This window comes from Caretta caretta, chromosome 1 (assembly GCF_965140235.1).
Source record: "Caretta caretta isolate rCarCar2 chromosome 1, rCarCar1.hap1, whole genome shotgun sequence".
Classification (NCBI taxonomy): domain Eukaryota; kingdom Metazoa; phylum Chordata; order Testudines; family Cheloniidae; genus Caretta; species Caretta caretta.
In genome coordinates, this window is record NC_134206.1 from 11,078,721 (window position 1) to 11,097,216 (window position 18,496).

Consider the following 18,496-nt stretch of genomic DNA (forward strand, 5'->3'; position numbering starts at 1 on the left):
TGGCTGAACCCTTCTAAGCTTGTTGTGCTCACCAGGCATCTTTCCAGACCTAAACCATTCACCTGTGCTGTGTCTAATTTTGATGAGAGTGGAGTGGTTGCAAAGCCATAGTTAAGGTGGCATCAGAGACTTGTGTTTAATGAGGAAGAAAAACATCTGCTAAATATTTAGCTTCAATAAAAACACCAGACGATCCAAACTAGAGTGTAGGAGGGCTTTGCATTTCCTGCACTGTGGGGAGCTGTGCAGGAGTCAGACACTTACAAATATTTTGGAAACAAAAACAGATGGTTTTGGAAATTGGCTTCCTCAGGTCTCACTTTTTTCCTGAACCCGGGTACAATACGCTCACGGGGAGACTCCACAAAAAAGTGCATGGGTTAGGTGAGCTCTAGCTCTCTGAGTGTGCAGAACACCATGCTGGGATGTTTCCATTTGGGAATGTCTATGACAAAAATGACTGAGCTGCTTTGAGCTGCGCCCTTTGAAAGCGAGGCATTAACAACGTGATTACGTTAGTCGTAAGGAACAGTGGGGAGGAGCCAGCCAGAGACTAAGCCCTGGTCTACACCCCCTACTTACGTGGGTATAACTACTACCTAACCCCCAGTACAGACAGCGCCACATTCATGGGACTGGGAGAGCGTCTCCTGCCAACGGACCTACCGTCTCTGGGGGAGGTGGAGTCCCTGCGCTGACGAGAGAAGCCCTCCCGTTGGCATAGGTAGTGTCTTCACACAGTGCTACAGTGGCCCAGCTGTGCCGGGGCAGCTCTGTGAGTGCAGACGAGCCCTGAATCTGCAGAGCAGCAGCAGAAGCAGCTTAGCCAGGAACTGACAGACCCTGATCATACCTTCCACAGTTTTGACTGGACTTCCTCTCCCCTGGACTGATTGGCTGTTTGCTGCAATGCCCTTTAGGCCTTTATCGCATCCCCTCAGCCTCATGCCACACCTGACCCCGATACCGTCCTCTCACACCTCTTCTGCCCTGAGCCCCTCACCCACTGCAGTCCCTCGTCTTCCCGTTGAGCTACTCCCCTCCTCACTCGCCTCCCCACCCCCATGGCACTCAGGTATTTGCCATCATTGCTTTGTTCATGTGGCCGTGAGCTCAAACCCTTTCCCCGCCCTTCATCTATCCCGTCTATTTAGACTGTGAACTCGTCAGGGCAGGGACTGTCTCCTACTCTTTGGTTTTACAGCGCCTGGCACAACAGGGCTCTGATCTTGGCTGGTCGCTAGGCACTCCCGTAATAAACATGATCATAAGGTCACTTCTGCACATGTTGGCCCAGGTGTTTACATGTGAGGCTTCAGCACCTGTAGCTGTCATGTCAGGAACAGCAGCAGCCCCCTTAACGCTGCCCTGGCAGCGACTCTAGGCACTAACAGACCTGCTTTCAGAGCGCATGAGGGGAGTTGTTCGCCTTGCTCCTCTCTGTGCAGTGAGCTGAGTACAATGGGGCCAGATGCTAGGGTGAGAACCATTGACAGATCCATGGAGACTAGCGAGCCCTTTGGGCAGACACCCCCCGAACGCCTGGCTGTTGTTACATACCAACACCACGGTGCTCTACAGAAAGCTTCTCCAACCTGCCACAAGCCCTGCGATTGCTCCTAACGCCCACAAGCCCCTCCGCAGCCAAGCAGGGGGACTCGGCCGGACAGCTGGACTCTCTCCCCCTGCGGCAGCTGTTGATTTACTGCCAATCCCTTAGAACCAGACATTCAGACTCAGGAGGCTGCTCCCCTTCAAGGGGCAGGGCCTGGCCCAGGGAGCTGGTGGGGATGAGGGGGCTTGAAACAGGCCTGTCTGGTAATTGCTGTATTTCTGCCTGGTGTGCAGGACCAGGTGGGACAGCAGGCCTGCTTTTAAGGTGGGACAGCAGGCCTACTACCAGCTAGTTCTCCTGCCAGCTGAAGCCACCTTGCAGCTGATGAAATCATACCCGGTCCCCTACAGGCAGAGAAAGCAGAGCTTGGGTTGGATAGCGAGGAAGCACAGGAAAATGTGGCAGATCTACTACTACCAATGGGTGACAAGATCCAAGGCTATTGTGCCCCAGCCCCTCTGCCTTCAGTGAGCCTTGGCCTTACTCTTCAATCTTGGCCTCCTGACCCTTGAAACCTTCTCCTGTCCCCTTGCTTCTGATCCTCCTTAACAGGCCAGGACCCATTCTGTGCATATGCCAAAGCTACCTACGTATTCTCGTGCCTCTCTGAAACCTCCCCCTGGCCTTGCCTGTCAAACCGAGCCTCCCTGGCCATGCCGAAGCCTTCCAGTTACTCATCGAAAACTGCCCCTGCCCATCTCTCTCTCCTGCTCCCACTTCAAATGATTGATTGCAACAGATCTGGCTTTCTGAGGAGACTGTAAATGCCTGTGAATTTGACAGTCCCTGTGCTATGGGTCCTTGGGACCCTGTTCTTCCTTCTTCCTCATAGGCTTAAGAAATGACCATCTTGGGTCCTATGTGGAGATGAGGAGAATTGTGTCTCCACCTCATCCCTCCCCCTTGCTTCTGGCCTTCGAATGTGCAGGACCCCTCCACCACCCCCGCACCAGTCTTTTGTCAGGCCAGAGGGACTAGAAAGAGTAAATGCTTTACCTCTAGTTCTCTTCCATCTTGGGTTAGGTAATATGGTTAACAGGGGGGTGAAATCGCACTTTGACCAATCAGCAAGTCTCTCTTCACTAATGGCACTTCCCTGGAGGAAGAGTGACATGGAAACCATGAGTTAACTCCAGCTCTGCCTGCAGGGAGGTGGGGGCTAAAAAGAATGCCCTTGATTGTGTCACTGGCATTTATTGAACTTTAATTTACTTACATTCAGGGTTGCAAGAAACTAATCTTTTGTACTGATAATCAAGGTGGGCCGTTGACAAGAACGTCTGAGGAACAGTGGGGGGTGGGAGGGGGGCATAAACATGGGGAAATAGTTTTACTTTGTGTAATTACCCATCCACTCCCAGTCTCTATTCAAGCCTAAGTTAATTGTATCCAGTTTGCAAATTAATTCCAATTCAGCAGTCTCCCGTTGGAATCTGTTTTTGAAGTTTTTTTGTTGAAGAATTGCCACTTTTAGGTCTGTAATCGAGTGATCAGAGAGACTGAAGTGTTCTCCAACTGGTTTCTGAAAATAAGGTGTACATTTTTAAGTGAGGGTAACTAGCCCTTGGAACAATGTACCAAGGGTCACAGTGGATTCCCCATCACTAACAGTTTTTAAATCAAGACTTCATGTTTTTCTAAAAGATTTTCTCTAGACATTCTTTGGGGGAAGTCTCTGGCCTGTGATATACAGGTCAGTCTAGACAATCACAGTGATCCCTCATGGCCTTGGAAGCTATGAATAGCCAGCAGTTGTCTCTAGAGAAGCCTTGCAATTGTATCTTACCCTTTGAAAGCACATCAGCATTAGTTATTACCCTAAACCCTACCGTAACATTAGTGCAATGCACAGGGTTGCATTTGGATTTCGTTGGCATTGGTGAGTTAAGCTTATTGGAATTGCCCTGTTTACACTGGTAACAATGAAACCAGAATCCGTCTCACAGTGTTCCATTGTTATTGTAATACTTCGCTCAAGCTGTAAAAGGCATTTCACCATTGAAAGTGCCAACAGTCCTTGTCCTGAGGCACTTGCAGTTTAAATGGACAAATGGCAGGGCAGGGGCCCAGCAGAACATGCATGGCTGATGGTGGGATGGAGCAAGTGTATAAGCAACTCTGCATGTATTTGTGGGAACAGTGTCTCCTCTATGTTGAGACCACTCCTCTGAGGAGAGGAGCAGGCCTCCTTCCCCACCGGAGCAGTGTTTAAGGAAGGATTTGATGGAGGCCTGGCAGACGGGGGCCAGTAGGGGCTTCCAGATATAGCAGGCCAGAGAAGGGTGGCGTGTGGGGATAGGAGGACGGAGAGAAGAGCTGAGAGATTGATTAGCTAGGTCACGTAAGGCCTCGCAGCCCAGAATAGCATGTTGCCACAATGAAGCAAGCAGATATATCTGACCAGCCTTTCAGGGTGGGTTGGATTATGGGGTGGCAGAGATGAGCAGCTCATCTTTGAACAGGAGCCTAACCCTGAACCAGAGGTCAAGCCCACGGAATAAGGGTGGGTGACTGCAAGAGCTATTGAGTTGTCCCAGCATTCCAACCAAACTACGTTCCTATCACCTCCGCCAAAGCAGGAGGCAGCCCCGCTGGGCAACCACACAATCAGTCGCTTTACTCCAGCCTGCAGAGCATGGAGTACAGGGGGCATGAGCGCAGCCTAGCTATGACTCTGGAGGCCAGCCTGGCTGTAAAGGAAATCACCTCTGACCAGAGTCAAAAAAGCTCCAAACAGTGAAGAGAAGCATAAAATACAAGCTCTAGTAACTGCATCACCTTATGTTTGTAGCTTTCATCCCTGGCAGGACAGAGTTGGTTTCATTTTTACCCTGCACTTCTGTTTGCTTCCAGCAAAGCCTCTCCAAGTACCACATCTGGAGGGTTTTTAAACTCCAAAGCCCCAGAGGTTGGGGCCCACTCATACCAATGTTATTGAGGCTAGCGTATGCATGGTAGGCTATGATCTGTGTGATCATTGGTGGAACCATGTGACAAATTGTATTCACTACACATCTGCATCCGCCTCGCCTGCACTCAGCTCACCCAGCCAGCCCCACCCCCAGGGCCTCGTTCAAACATTCCAGCTCCTGGAGCAGCTTCAAGCAATTGCCATAAAAGAAATTAAACATCCAGCTTCCCAGAGAAGTTTCAGAGTAACAGCCGTGTTAATCTGTATTCGCAAAAAGGAGTACTTGTGGCACCTTAGAGACTAACCAATTTATTTGAGCATAAGTTTTCGTGAGCTACAGAGCTGTAGCTCACGAAAACTTATGCTCAAATAAATTGGTTAGTCTCTAAGGTGCCACAAGTACTCCTTTTCTTCTTCCCAGAGAAAAGTTTCTGCTTTTAGGCATTCCTCCTCCTTCCCCTCCCCCCAAAAAAGAACAGCCTCACTTCACAGAAGGGGAACTGAGGCACAGAAAGATTAAGTGACTCTCCCATGGTCATGAAGGAAATCTTAGGGCAACAGGAATTGAACTCAGAGCTCCCAATCCCAGTGCCCTGACCATAACATTATCCTTCCTTCCTTCCATCCATCCCCCAATAAACAACTGCTAACCTGCTGCCATGAGACCTTATAATTTACATTTAGGAACTCAGGGCAGAGGATCCCAAAAATCAATCAATCAGTTTTCTCCCTCCCCTGCCCTCACATATGATTGCATCTGACTGGGAAGAAACAAACATCTGTATACATACAGTAGTTCTGCTCTTTCTTGCTAATTCCAGCCGGTCAGCCCCTAAAGCACTTGTCTTTCCTCTTTAAATGCCCTCCATTTCTCAATGTCTCTTTGGTGTTGACCAAAATGCTTCCTGCTAATTCAAATTCAGCTCATTACAATTGGTGCGAGAGAAAGAGAGAAGTAAAGGAGAATGCAGATCACAAAGGGCAGAAGGATTCTCACTAGACGAGGCTCAGATGTGACGATACTCCTGGATCGCTGCTTTGCTTTTGGTCAAGGTGGTAAGCTTTGTACTTAATAGTCTTACATTTATTACAGCATTTTGCTCATCCCAAAGGGTGACACAAGAATCATTTCATCACGAAAAATTAAGAAACTTCTAGCACTAGCATACTATGTGCGTTAGCTAATATATATTAGGTGTAATATACGCCACATTAATATATACATATAAGTGTTGGGAAGTTATGCTAACAATGTATTACGCTTTCCCTGCAATTCTGTTCACCCATGTCAAGTATCCCTCAATACTGTGCAAAGCTGAAGTCAGCTTTGGCATTAGAAAATAGGAAACTTGTCCAAGGCAAAACACATTAGTGCTCTGCCCCAGTACAAGCTAGGGAGGTATATTTGCAGACCAGTATCCAGAATGTAGTATCAAAAAGAGATTAGAAAAGTGCAGAACAAAACAAGACAAGGGACTGTTATGAACTGGTTGGTTGGATTTTAGTGCGGTATCAGGAATTTCGTAACTTGTAAAACCATACCATAAATATAGCCAGTTTAAATGCATATTTCCAAAGTACACCTTCCATGTAAGAAACGCGCTGCAAGAATCTGCTTCCCGGAAGGAGAGTATTTATGTCCCCTTTTTGTATTAGCTCAAGACAAAACAGCACAATAAATTTGATTATTTGGTCTCTTCAACGTTTTAATGAGTGAACTGTGAGTGTAATCCACCAACTGGCTATGTCTGAGTCAGTACGTGTTACACAGCATTGTAAGAGAGGAAGACTCAATTGAGAACACTATGCAAATTTTTCCTATTTTGTATGTAAGCTCTTTGGGGCAGGGACTGCCTTCATTGGGTGCATGTAGTGCTTAGAACAATGAAACCCCCTGATTCTTGACTGTATTGCGGTAGTGCCCAGAAGTCCCAAATGAAAACACTTTTGCAAGAAGTGCCATAACAAACTACTGTCCCAAGACCTCAGTTTACAGTCTCTTATGAAATATCCTGCTATATTAAGATTCACAGAACAGGTTTTACCTTGATCAGAGGGGAGGATGTGTTGATTAGATCCTGTTGGGATTTAAACCAGTTGATCCTAGGAATCTAAATATTTCAAACCTGATGCTTAAGATCACTAAACCCTCCCCTTGGGTTGAGAATAAGACATCGTGTCAATTTTCCACTGTCTTCCCGTTTAAACTCAAATCAGAAGGCAGAAATGGAAGAGACCTGCTGGGGAAAATTTTCAAACATGCCTAAGTCTCACTGAATTTCAATGGGAGTTGCACACAATTTTACCCATCATGCTATCTAATGCAGCTCTCTGTTCCCTACACTTTTGCAGGGCTTTGTCCAGCCTACTGGAAAATGACCCAAATGATAGGGGTTTCCACCACTTCACATTACAAGCTATTCCAGTCTTAGATCTGAACCAGGAAATGATAGAGTATGTTCTCTTCCTTTCAGCCCACCTATTTCTAAAAAAAGGTCAACTATGTTTGTTATGTACGTTTGGTACTTGTTACCAAGAAAACAAAGCTTTTAAAATTACCTCCACTGATACAAAACAGATGTATCAAGAATAAATTCTATGTTTCCACCACTGTAAAAAATCTTGTATATCGTATCTCGGATTGGAGCTGGTCAAATATTTAGGAATTGTTTACATGACAATTTCCCCCCTCTATCAATTAAAAAGCATTTCTAAACATTTCTAAACCACACATTATTCAACCAGCTCTACACTGATTCACACGAGCGTTAAAGAAACGCTCCAATAAACACCAAAGGATCACACGGAGATTTGCTACTACGAAGAGAATGTTTTATTAGTTACAACACTTCATTCAGCTAAATCCACATAGTAATCCATACAGAAATACTTCAGAAAAAAAGTGCAAATTCTCAGTCTGTATTTATAATACACCCCAATTTCTTAAAAGGCATTCAAAGTAACAAATGGTACAAGAATAGGTAACAGATCTAAAACGTTCCTGGGTTCTAAATCGAGAGCAATGACTTCAGGTATTGTGGGTGCTATCATCTCGGAAGAATCAGCCATCGAACATTTGTGGGACATAGCTGCTATATTCACTGGGAATTTGAGATCAGAATTGGGCCCTGAATGCCCAGGCTTCCCCATGCAAAAAGCACCCCTCTCTTCTCTTGGGTGTGGTAAGACACGCTTACAAATGTTTGTGCCTTTTAGACGCTCTAGGTAAAAATCATGAAAGAAATATTCACCAGGAGCGCTGATTCAACTCTTTGCTTAATCTTTTAGGATCAATAGTTTCCTGAACAATGGCAAAAATCTTCCCCCTTGTGATGAGGCCAAGTAGCCGGGCTTGGTGTGGGGGACTGGAATCCTTCTGTCCCTCAGGCTGTGAAGTGACAGCAGACTCCCTGCAACCCAGACTTTGCAGTAGCCATCACTGCTTCTGTGCTACACGCTGGTGTGGGGAGCGGAGACCCTACTCACAGGTTCCGGACACCACCTCCCTCCCTGCCACGGAACAACACTGAGTTTGGGGCCTTCCATGGAGACAGGATTTGGCCCTTGATCTAAATGCAAAGGAATTGCTCCTGTGGTAGAAGAGCAGTGTCTTGGCAAATGCCTCTGCCACTTCAGGTTCGACATTGCCTAGATGGAGTCTCAAATACGTCTCAAAGTAAGAAGCCATAAACCCATAGGGCCCTGATCCTACAATGAGTGTGTGGGGGCTCATCTCACTTTAACGGGGCTGTGGGGGAGGAGCAGAGGTATGCCCACACACAGCCAGTTTTAGGGGCAGGCCCGTATCTTTACTCAGCAGGTTACTTTGTTCATTCCTTAGCACTAGAGGCTTTGCCCTGCCTGAAGCTAGCAGTGACCACCCTCTTACTTTCCATGCAAAAGTTTCAAGGAAGTTCCTTGAACTCAGGGTGCTTCATGAAACATCCCTTGCCCCCAGCTATAGGGAGCAAAAGCGAACACCGCTGGAAGGGCAGAGTTCAGGAATACTATGGGGGCACTGGCTGAGAACAGAAGAATTTCAGAGAAGGAGAGGGCATGTTCTGGCCCCCAGGTAGACACATGGCTGTTTGCTTCAACATTTCCAATCTCTTTGGCCTTATTTTTTCCCTTTTATTAAAAAAGAGAACTGAAGTTGCTGGTAACCTGGAAACCTGGTCTATGTGAGAGTGGGGGATAAAGGTGCTACCTGAGCATTGCAGTACCAGGGATAGCATTATCGCTGGCACCCCTGTGGGCAGGCACCCTGTGAACGGAGGAATGAGAAGCTTAAAGCCCAGTCCAGAGCTGCATGTTGCCAGTAAGGGGATGTTGCTGCTGTGTGTTATCACAGACTACCCCAGACTGCAAACCAAAGTTAGCCAGCATTTAACCAACCTGCGCCAATCACACTGAGGGAGGTGCCGTCTTCTCAACCCACAATGGGAAACTGGATATTTCATTACATACAAACGCAGAGCAATCTTGTCACTAATGGGTTACAAGATCAACCCAGTATAAGACTGGCTCCCCCCTCAGGTCGCTTCCCTTCACTGAAGTCCTCGGTCATAAACACAAAGACAAAAAGCCCTGGGAGTCCACAATTGGGCTTGCATTCTAAGGGCGCATTAGTATATGCCTTCTCTTGTAGGCTTCCCTCTGCCAAAACCCCAAGTTCCTTAATTCCCGTTCAAGTCTTATTGAATCAAATCATGATCAGTGAACCCTGCAGGTGAACTGTATCAGGCTCAGTAGTCAGCTCAGAAATATCATTTTAGTGTGTTCCATTTATTCAGTCCCATTTTAATGGGAAAACATCCTGACCCCAAAGACAGAAGAGGAAGTAATTGTACTTCTAACTACAGTAAGAGGTTCACTTAAGTTTTGCTTTAGGACATACCTGTAGTCATTCAGTGCTGCACTGCCAGGAAAGAGGGGAAGCATGCATTAACAGCTTTTGCTATCCACTCCTGCTGCAGCTCAATATCTCCTCCAGAGTTATGACGAGCTGTGATATTACCACAGAGGGAGGTGGGTAACAGCTGTTGATTTCCTTTTACTAACTGAACAGCAAGCACTTCACATTCTGAAGAAGATGGTGCTTATGCAAAACACAAATAGAAGAGGTGTATTATAAATAGTGTCAACTTGCCTGGCAAATTTTTTATCCTTTAAAGGATCATATCCTAGTCCCATGGAAGTTCTGCCACAGACTTGAATGGGATAGAGATTAGGCCTCTGTATGCAGCAGTACAAAAAAAACAACAAATGAAACTACTCAAATGCTAGACACAAATAATCACTGGCTCTATCATACCTGATGAATAGCTCCACACCAACCTTTAGAAATGCATCTTATAAACAGGAAGCGCCGTAAGTCAGTAAACATCCAGACGAAAAAAGAACTGGTTTGGTTTAGAATTAGTCACCTCCCCACACACAGTTTAAATATTTCTACAATGCAAACAAAACTATTAAAAAAGCCCATAACTGAAACCAGATTGTGCACGCGTTCAAAGTGCTGAGGCAGTAGGTACAGCAAAAAGGTACTCAGCAGTGAGGTAACAAGATGATCATCTTTCACAGTAACAAAAGTAGGGGAGGGAATGGAGAAAGAGGAAAGAAAACAACTTCTCCAAATGGAATAGTAGGGATACTTCAAGCATTACACACATCAATGGAAAACAATGGTAGCAGCAGATTAAACAGCAGTAATTATTATACCCTTAGAATACAGTCATTCTGGTGCCCCACTTCCAAAAGCACTTCATCCATGATGTACTGCTTAAGAACTAAGGGCCTAATGATCAGTTTAAGAAAACCACTGATACTCAGCTCCGCCAGATTCATCAAGTCTCAAAAGCATTTTGAAACCCGCATCTTTTAAGTGTTCAACGGCCTGGTGTGCATGTTAAGATTTATCTAATACTGGATTAGATTCAGACTAGGTATGTAAATAGTGTGTAAAAAAAAGTAATCGGTTAAACATTTAACTGGGGAACTAAGGATGTGGGGGGTGATGTAGCAACCCCATGTTTTACGCGGGGTCCCAACTGCCGGCTTTGCGCCTGGGGTCCCAGCTACGGCTGGTGCACGGCATTCGGGCACGCGGGATGACAGCTGGGACCCGGAGCCAGCAGCAGTGTTTAATCGTTAACTGAATTGATAAGCATCAAGCTTAACAGTTAATCGGTTAAACTTTTACATCCCTAATTCAGACCAGGCTCAGCTAACCAGCTACTAGGAAAACAGATCTGAAAGCCTTACACAATTCTATGCGCTACACCATACCTTTCCACAGACACAACTCCATACGCCTTTTACAATGTTTAGCTTTGTTCAAACCACGCACACAAAAAATGAATTGTTCTCTTCTGAATTACAAAAAAAGATTCAAAACCCCAAGGACTTGATCCTGCTGCCAATGAAATTAATGGCAATGCTTCCACTCACTTTAGTGGGACCAGAATCAAGTCTGAAGTTTAACTTCCATCATGAAAAAAAATGCAAAGTCCCAGCAGCAACTTAAAAAGACTTGCTCCGCATATCTTTGGATATCTTCCAACTGGTGCAATATTGTGAAAGCAGTCAAGCTTCATTGTTTTCACCCATTTCCCCCTCCCCCCCAACATCGCACTCACAAATATACAATAATCAAAGGAAAGAACCCCTTTTGGCATAAGAGAAATTTCACTCAATTGTGTGGACAACTTGGAAATCTCGTTTAAAATAAAAAAAATAAATAAACATTGCTTGTAAATAAGAATCTGTTCGACAACTTCCTGTAGTACATGTACATTCATATATAGCTAAAATACGTATTTATGGTCATAGTGCAAAGCCTCTGTCAGCATGACATATCCAATTTCTGCACAGAAACCAAAAACATTTTGTCTTTATATCTGCCTAGCTGAGATATGTACAGCACCGTTCTGCACTGTCCTACAGAACCTAGCTATAAGGGTATAATAGAGGACAAATTCAAAGGTTTAACAATAGTGGCAAACAATGGTTTAAACAAGTGCCTCTTGGGTTTTAGGAACTCAACTATATATTGATTTAGAGCAGATTAATCAAAAAAGATACTACTAGAGTCCTATAACCATGTTTAGGCATCAGACACCATAGTATGTACTTGTGTGTTCAACTGTCCTACTTAATTATTTTAGTACCATAGTGGCTAGATGTCCAGAGCATCACAGTTCCTATTTTAGAGATTTCTATCACCAGTTTAAAAGACAAAGTGTCAAGCATTATTCTGCACCCAGGGACATGAGCATCCAGAGGATGCTGAATAGGGAAGCAGTATGCTTTTTAAAATACAGTTTTCCCAGAACAGGTGCTAATAGCAACCTTCCAAAGACTTTCCACATTAAGAAAACCAGGTTCTAGTCAAAGAGAGTAAGGTACTAGTTAGGAATTATATCATTAGGAATAGCAGCTAAAAACTTACACGAACAGATAATTAAAGTGAGTTTAGAGGAAGGATCGAATATTTGCAGGCAGGCAACATCAGGAGCTAATTTGTAGATGCAACTGTAAGTGAAGAAAAGTGAGAGTAAAGGGGTGAATACCCAGAGCCCATGTCTCACCTCCATTAGCTTCCTCTCTCATAAGTGAGCAGAGAACATAGACACTGTCATTTCAAGAGGTTAGAGAAATATTAACTCGATTTCCACATAGTCCTCCCTGCATTCACAAGGCATCTATATTTTAGAACAGCCTGCTTTTAGATGTCTTAATTTGAGATAATGTAGAATGAGATCCAGAATATTTTGGGAGAGTTTTATAAAGTGAAAGAAAGCCAACTGATTAAACTATGCTCAATGGGCCTCTGGTGGTTAGAATCACTAATTTAAACAAGACACAGACAGATTATTTCCCCTGATTAGGTCATCCTGGAAAGGCACTGTTTGATCAGTAAAAAACCAAGCTGCGAATCAAATTGCATGGAGTTGCCACTATTGTTTCACTGTTAAGTAAACATCAGTATTTTAAGATACACAGGAAAAAATACAATGCACCAAGAGCCCCTCTAATACTAGGATATTTAAATGGCTGAAAACCATATACTGTAACAACTTGTCTAAACTAGACATTTTAAATACTAAACTCTATTTTATCATACTTGTAAATTAAGACCTGTAAAGGTAAATGATACCTACACACTCCACAGCAATTAAGAAGCCGGCTCATTTTGTCAGTCTTATGTGATTGCTAATTCCCTTCAAATACACTTATGACTAACAGAACTTTTTGAATTCAAGTCTGTTCAAATCAAAGGTGCTAGGTATTCGTTCATTCAACATGAAACCTAGGGAATTACGCTACAGCAGAGTTTAGCAGTCTTAACCCTTTGGAGTGCTAAATTTTGAACTATGGGAGTTGACTTCATTATGCTAATGTACATGTGTCTTCTGGTCAAAAGAACATGAAATTGTAGATATTAACTCCCCCAAATCCATTTGCCAGCCATAGCTTTTTGCTGGAAAACTGACAAAAAGATGCAGCCTCTTTATTGGTTTTAAGAATTTAGCCAGTTAGGTAACTGACACACACACGCACACATAATTAATGCTAAATGGAGTTCTGATCTTGGTTCCTTTGTTCCACATGATACAGCGCAAGGAGAGTCACTTCTACAACAAACTGCTGGAGGAGATCTACACGGAACGCCAAATCAGTCCATTCTTACTGGGCTCCAAAAAATTCTCAATCAAAGCTTCAATGACTTTCTGTAGTTGTTCTTCCAGAAAGGTTTTGTCACTAGAGGGAGAAATCAAATGGCTGAAGTTACAGTAATATCAAGTGATCTATCCCACAAAAGGCAGCTCCAACACTTCAATAAACTAAATTTGATTAGATTTCAAGAACCTCAGAAGTCCCTTAGACGTTTTCTTCCCATACAACTAATTGTAATGTTCATACTTGCTGAGCTTCTAGACTTAGAGCTCAATCTGTTTACTTTAGGAAAAAGATAATTGAGAGGTGACCTTGATTACAGTATACAAGTACCTTCATGGGGAGAAAATAGTGTGTGCTAAAGGGCTCTTTAATCTAGCAAGGAAAGGCATAATAAGAACTAATGGCTGGAAGCTGAAGCCAGACAAATTCAAATTAGGCACACATCTGAAACACAGAGGGATTAACCACTGGAACAAACTACCAGGGAAGTCTCTTTGAGTTTTCAAATCAAGAAGACCCTCTGGAAGATATGCTTTAGTTAGTCCAACAAGTTACTGGGCTCAACATAGTGGTAACTGGGTGAAATTTAAGGGCCTGTGATACACAGATGGTCGGACTAGATGATGTAATGATCTCCTTCTGGCCTTAACTCCTATGAAATCTAATTAATGAACGCAGCAAGGGAAGAAAATCAAGACCAACTCCATTAAACAGAACAACATGTCTCTAAAGACACATACCCCTCTCTCCTGCTACTCCCTGTTGTACAGTATATTTCCACTGGGCGCAAGAGGAACCGACTCACTCGATCTGATATTAAGTAGAAATAAACACATTTGACCTATGTCCTGTTTAGATCAGTTTTGGCCATTTTGACCCTGCCCAGGAACTGGCAAGAAGTTCGTTGCTCTTTAACCCGTGAAGACTTAAAATATAAACTAACAAGGAAACATTGAAACAGAAGAGCACCTCATCTAGCATAGTATAGTACTCCACTCCTGATAGAGACCAAAGAATAATGCTTCAGAGAGAAGTATTCAACCTCTATCATCCACCTAGCTGAGCAGTGCTATAACATCAGGGGAGGAAGTGCCTTTCTGATCTGCAGCTGCTGATCACGTTATGCTCTGGAGTAGAAGGGCTTGATAGTCCTTCTAATTTCTATCCTGGAGAGTAAATGCTGATACTCTTCTTATCCATTTGAATGTCTAATCCTTTAGAAAAAATTAAACTATTTCTTTGTATTGGTTACTAAAACAAAACAAACCAGCAAGATGTGCACACACTTTGTGGTCTGAGCCAAAGCCCAAACAAGCCAATGGAGTCTTGCCATTAACTGCAGTGAGTTTGAATCAGGCCTTTACTGAGGGTATGTCTATACTACCAGCCGTATCGGTCGGCAGCGATCGATCTGGCAAGAGCTGACATTCAGAAAATTAGTGTTCACAATACCTGCCACTTCGAGTTGCAATTGCCCAGGCTCCAGTCAAACAGAAAATCTATTCAAGGTCCTCAATATGGTAAACAGCTACTAACTGCAATGTGTAAACTGGAAGTTAAATATACTCAAACTAGGGAACCAACAAATACCTGCATAAATATGAATGAAGGTGCCTAAGTAACTGACCCAACTTTCCCAAGGGCAGAGCATCCATTGCTCTGATTGACTGTGTGGAATGAGCATGTTTGGCACCCTGAAAATAAGGCCAGTTGAACTGTCTGTCTTTAAGACCCTCCCAAGTTTGAAAAGTAAAATCTAGGTGCTGAGAGTGACTCTCACTTGGGAGTAGTGTGGCCACCCTAAAGCCCTTCCTTCCAAGAGCAACAAACACTGATGATACAGATGGTATGTGGTGGTATAAAATGCTTCTCCCCAAAAAAGGCACGTGGGACACTAAAGAGGAGTGGTGTTGTTTTTTTAAAGATCAGAGGGAGGAGAGTTTCACATATGCAACTCACGAATGCAAAGATTTCATCGCCAGATAACCTAGGGTGCAATAGTGTGATCCCTAAAAGGCGAGTGGGTGTTCATGGACCTCTCCGTATGAGCAGAGCTTGACGAGGAGTGAAAGAAAAGCCTTTGCTCCAGGATGAAAGGGGGGGGGAATGGGTTGCAACAGCAGACTTGTGAAATTCAACTCTTGTTCATTTTATCCACTGCTAACACAGTTCTAGCATTAAGCCTCATGAGCAGATCCATGCATGCCAGTGGCTGGGGAGGCAGTTTAACAGCCCGAAACCCTCAACACCTGTCCGTCAAGTCATGTGCATTGCACCCAGCAACTAGGGTGGGAAAGCTCTTATCTTTGGAAAATGTGTCTCGCCTAATGCATGTTCACCTATAGGTCTGTGGAAATATTTTGAATGATGAGGGTGTAGCTCCAATACTCACCAGTCAAAAGTACTGGCCGGTCAAGCAAAAGGTGTAAAGACTGTACAGAAAAGACACAAGATTCAGCCAACCTAGTGTTGACACAATGTGGAAAATGGAAACCCTCACCTCTGCTCAGGCCGCGCACACATCTCTGCATAGTACTTGATCTTTGGCTCAGTTCCACTTGTCCGGAGGGTGGCAACACACCCATTTTGAAAAGTGAAGGTGATCATTTGACTCTTTTTACTTGCAGGCAACACCTAATGGAACATCATCATCATTTTAATCTGTACAATCAACATGCATCTCCCCTCCCTGCTATCCTAAGTATTATGCACTGCATAGAAACTCTGACACAATGCAAACAAGTGATCAATATGAAAATTAGTTTCCGACGACCTAGTGCTGTCTATATGGGGACTTAAGCCAATTTAACAACACTGCTCCAGAGTGTGGATTTTTCACATCCCTCTGACTGATGTAGTTAAACCAATCTAATTTTGTAATACAGTCAAAGCCTTAATTACCCATGTGTAAAACTAATTTTAATTAAATTATGGATATTTTAGTGGAAACTTAAAAAAATCCTTTGGTGGATACTTCAATTGTTTAATTAATATTGAAGATTTATCCACTGATGGTATTTCCTTTAAATCAAAGGTGTTTAAAATTACCTTGAAGCTACTGGGCTCTTCTGTAACTTTAAAGGAAACTCATTTAATCAGCGTCTTGAATAAAAAATTGGCTGCAAACCTCTGCGTTTCATTTATAGCTATTTGCGTTTAAAACTTTGATAGGGAACATAGCTGAAAAACTTCACTGGATGGATGCTTGTTCATATCTCAAACATGGGGAGGGGAGGGATAGCTCAGTGGTTTGAGCACTGGCTGCTAAACCCAGGGATGTGAGTTCAATCCTTGAGGGGGGCTGTTTGGATCTGGGGCAAAAAATTGGGGATTGGTCCTGCTTTGAGCAGGGGGTTGGACTAGATGACCTCCTGAGGTCCCTTCCAACACTAATATTCTATGGTTCAGTTGCATCATAATAAAGTCAGTACTTTCGGCCAGTGGCCTTCTGCTAATGCTGATAGATATTCGCACTATTGCAAAAATTGTTTAAAGTTGTTCAAGTTTTTTATTTATGTGGAAAGGACATAGGACAGACTTTAATTAATGTGATAGATTAAAATTGTCTGCGTCACTGTATTTTCAAGAAAACATACAGTATATAAGAATTCTTCCATAGACATAGCTACCACCTCGTCGGGAGGTGGATTACCTCCACTGATGGGACAACCCCTCCTGTCAGCACAGGTAGCGTCTACACTGAAGTGCTACAGCCGTGCCGCTGTGATTTTTTAAACGTAGATAAGCCCTACATTTATATCCCAAATACTGGATGTTTGGCATCTTTCTGTATCATAAAATCAACTTAATGTACTCATTCACAGGCTCAGAAAACATCTTGTCAAAGGGTTAAAATGTTAGCCACTATACTAATTTTTTCTCCAAGTATTGCGTAACTCACCGATTTCTTATTAAGCTGGCTGCTATCATAGCCAGTGGTAACATCCCGTACGTGTAATATACCATAAGTGCCACAAGACTTTGGATAAGATTTTGGGGAATCAAAATTCCGAAGCTTTTCGAATACCCTTTTGATAGTAGGAGGTTCGTAGCACAAGAAATAGGAGGTCTTTGAAATGTGATATCCATACCTACAAGGAAAAATAATATTTTAATTACAAGAGTATCAGTCTTCTGCACACTAAGTCTACAGAGTGATCAGTTATCCAGAACAGTGACCATGATTCTCCATATTCATGAGCATACTTTAAGTCCAAGCTTACTTTTACTTACTGCTGATTTTAAAAGATAGCCTAGACAATGTAAAATGATGCACGAAGCCTGTTTGCAGACCCAAAACCACTGAACTTCACCAATTCACCCTAAAGTGAGGGTCAGTAATGAAGGACAAGAATGTACAGTAACCCTCCACAGTCACAGAAATGGACTGAATCCAGTTGAGAGAAGAACTTGAAATTCATGCCACTAAAAATATAGGATCCCTGTTTGGAGCCCGGAAAATTGTGCTTGGAGCAGAGAGCTGATCCAATGCCTACCTCCATGTCTCTATCCCTGGTCTGATCCATAAGCCTTCTCTATTCTTCCTTGGGCCCCCAGCCTCCACACACTCCTCTAACTGCTCCTTTCTGGATGCACAGAGCAGCCTAATTCTTGCCACACCCATCCTTTCTTGCCTTTTACTACATTCTCCTCCATTTTCCCCACTGTGCCTTTGGAAAGATATTGTAAATTTCATACCTCTGTGTTGCCCCTTGCCAGTATTAGATCTCCAGTCCTGCTCTGTGCTGAGTTCGTCCTGCCACAATCTACACGTGACAGAATGAACTCAGTTCAGCAGCAGTCAGAACAATGGCCAGAAGCAGCACTGCGATGGGAGATATTTAAAAGCAAAGGCTAATCCACAGGCCATAACAAAGACAGCAAATTTATTTTCAAACTAAACAGATTACTACTACTTCCTTTTTAGAAGCTAAGCTCTCTGGGGACCTGTGTTTATATATAGGATCTAACATAATAAAGCCTCAAGCAGAATTGGGTATATAGAAAAAGTAAGACACTCATGAAAAATAGTAGTGAACCAAAGACTGACACACTTTTGTTTCAAGATCTGAAATTCTGGGTTTGTATCAGTTTCCCTGCAAATTTCAAGGTTTTCAATTATTCCTTTAAGTGGCCACTGTATGTGATAAACCTAGCTCGTCACAGGGTAAAGCCTAACTAATCCAAATCAAGCTGCTTCAATCTGTTAACTATGAAACACTTCACATAAAGAGATATTTTCTTAGCACCCCCAGAGTATTTTATTTACATTTCTATAGCATCTTTAA

The 18,496-nt window shown here is 43.4% G+C and overlaps 1 protein-coding gene and 1 long non-coding RNA gene across 3 annotated transcripts in view; one reads left to right on the forward strand and one right to left on the reverse strand.

Moving 5' to 3' along the window:
• LOC142071192 (uncharacterized) overlaps window positions 1–18,496 on the forward strand; it is a 91,849-nt gene that overhangs the window by 25,430 nt on the left and 47,923 nt on the right. The window lies entirely within an intron of this gene.
• PGM2L1 (phosphoglucomutase 2 like 1) overlaps window positions 7,337–18,496 on the reverse strand; it is an 80,390-nt gene continuing 69,230 nt past the window's right edge. For both annotated transcript variants that reach the window (XM_048838834.2, XM_048838843.2), the window contains exons 12-14: window positions 17,110–17,299; window positions 15,709–15,842; window positions 7,337–13,289 (exon numbers count right to left, since the gene is read on the reverse strand). In XM_048838834.2, the coding sequence (XP_048694791.1) occupies window positions 13,187–13,289; window positions 15,709–15,842; window positions 17,110–17,299 (427 nt within the window). In that variant the 3' untranslated portion in view covers window positions 7,337–13,186. The remainder of the gene's footprint in view (window positions 13,290–15,708; window positions 15,843–17,109; window positions 17,300–18,496) is intronic.